This window comes from Merops nubicus, unplaced genomic scaffold, assembly GCF_000691845.1.
Source record: "Merops nubicus isolate BGI_N331 unplaced genomic scaffold, ASM69184v1 scaffold582, whole genome shotgun sequence".
NCBI lineage: Eukaryota > Metazoa > Chordata > Aves > Coraciiformes > Meropidae > Merops > Merops nubicus.
Window position 1 is genome coordinate 1,369 of NW_008593980.1, and position 1,975 is coordinate 3,343.

General features: G+C 51.0%; 1 protein-coding gene across 1 annotated transcript; it reads left to right on the forward strand.

Annotated features, from left to right (window-relative positions):
• The first annotated feature begins 299 nt into the window (after positions 1–299).
• KCNA1 (potassium voltage-gated channel, shaker-related subfamily, member 1 (episodic ataxia with myokymia)) lies at positions 300–1,775 on the forward strand. Its single transcript, XM_008935570.1, has one exon. The coding sequence runs from the start codon at positions 300–302 to the stop codon at positions 1,773–1,775; it is 1,476 nt and encodes a 491-aa protein (XP_008933818.1).
• The last annotated feature ends 200 nt before the right edge of the window (positions 1,776–1,975 follow it).

The following is a 1,975-nucleotide window of genomic DNA, read 5'->3' on the forward strand; positions in this document are numbered from 1 at the left end:
TCTTTCCCTCCTAAAGGTACTTCTTCCCTCTCTCTTCACCCTCCCGTTATCCCTGATGCCTTTCCCTTCATCCCGCCTCTCCCTTCCCATCTGGAATATTTCCGACCTTTAGGCTCCTTGTCCATCACCTCCCAAGCTCTCCATCCCCACTCATCATCCCTCTCTGCAGAGCCTGAGACTGCCCCCCCACCCCCAACCTGCCCTGTGGCTCTCTCTGCTCTCCTCCATCCTTCTCCCCCGTTTCAAGTCCCTCTCCCTCACTTCTCCCCTGCCCTGGGTCCCCCTTCCCGTGTGCCACCATGACGGTGATGGCTGGAGAGAACATGGATGAGACTTCTGCGCTACCTGGGCACCCCCAGGATAGCTACCAGCCCGCCGCCCACGACGACCACGAGTGCTGCGAGCGCGTGGTGATAAACATCGCTGGACTACGCTTTGAGACGCAGCTGAAGACCTTGGCCCAGTTCCCCAACACTCTGCTGGGCAACCCCAAGAAGCGCATGCGGTACTTTGACCCCTTGCGCAACGAGTACTTCTTTGACCGGAATCGGCCCAGCTTCGATGCCATCCTCTACTACTACCAGTCCGGGGGGCGGCTCCGCCGGCCGGTCAACGTGCCCTTGGACATGTTCTCTGAGGAGATCAAATTTTATGAGCTGGGTGAGGAGGCCATGGAGAAGTTCCGGGAAGATGAAGGATTCATCAAAGATGAGGAGAGACCCTTGCCGGAGGGGGAGTACCAGCGCCAAGTATGGCTCCTCTTTGAATACCCAGAGAGCTCTGGGCCTGCAAGGGTCATTGCAATAGTCTCTGTCATGGTGATCCTCATCTCCATCGTGATCTTCTGCCTAGAGACATTACCTGAGCTGAAGGAGGACAAGGAGTATACAGTGCATCGCACTGACAACACCACTCAGGTCTACAAATCCAACATCTTCACAGATCCCTTCTTTGTTGTGGAGACCCTGTGCATCATCTGGTTCTCCTTTGAGCTGGTGGTGCGCTTCTTTGCTTGCCCCAGCAAGACTGACTTCTTCAAGAATATCATGAACTTCATTGACATAGTGGCCATCATCCCTTACTTCATCACCCTGGGCACCGAGATGGCCGAGCGGGAGGGGACTCAGAAAGGAGAGCAGGCCACCTCCTTGGCCATCCTGAGAGTCATCAGACTGGTAAGAGTCTTTCGAATCTTCAAACTCTCCCGGCACTCTAAGGGCCTCCAGATTTTGGGACAGACCCTCAAAGCAAGTATGAGAGAGCTAGGTTTACTAATCTTCTTCCTCTTCATTGGGGTGATCTTGTTCTCTAGTGCGGTATATTTTGCTGAGGCTGAAGAACCTGAGTCTCATTTCACAAGTATCCCCGATGCTTTCTGGTGGGCGGTGGTATCCATGACCACTGTGGGCTATGGTGACATGTACCCTGTGACAATTGGAGGCAAAATCGTGGGCTCCTTGTGTGCCATCGCTGGTGTGCTGACAATTGCCCTGCCTGTACCTGTCATCGTGTCCAACTTCAACTACTTCTACCACCGAGAAACAGAAGGGGAAGAGCAGGCTCAGTTACTTCACGTTAGCTCCCCTAATTTAGCATCTGACAGTGATCTCAGTCGCCGCAGCTCCTCCACAATCAGCAAATCTGAGTACATGGAAATCGAAGAGGATATGAATAATAGCATAGACAATTTTAGAGAGGCTAATCTCAGAACTGGCAACTGCACTGTAGCCAACCAAAACTGCGTTAATAAAAGCAAGCTGCTGACTGATGTGTAAACAAAATAACCAAAATCCCCACTCACAGCTTGAAGACTTTAGTGACACGGTCACACTTTGTAGATGCTTTACTGATAGTCTTTGAATGCTTTATTTACCTCGTAAATGCATTGTTGCATTGCGAATTTTTGCTCAGCGATAAAGAAGCTTCCAGGATCCATGAGAGATAAGTTTTTGTTTATTTTTAAAAACCTTTTTTC

Bases quoted from the DNA above. Each gene is read 5' to 3' on its own strand.
- KCNA1 (XM_008935570.1), top strand. From the start codon at position 300: ATGACGGTGATGGCTGGAGAGAACATGGATGAGACTTCTGCGCTACCT.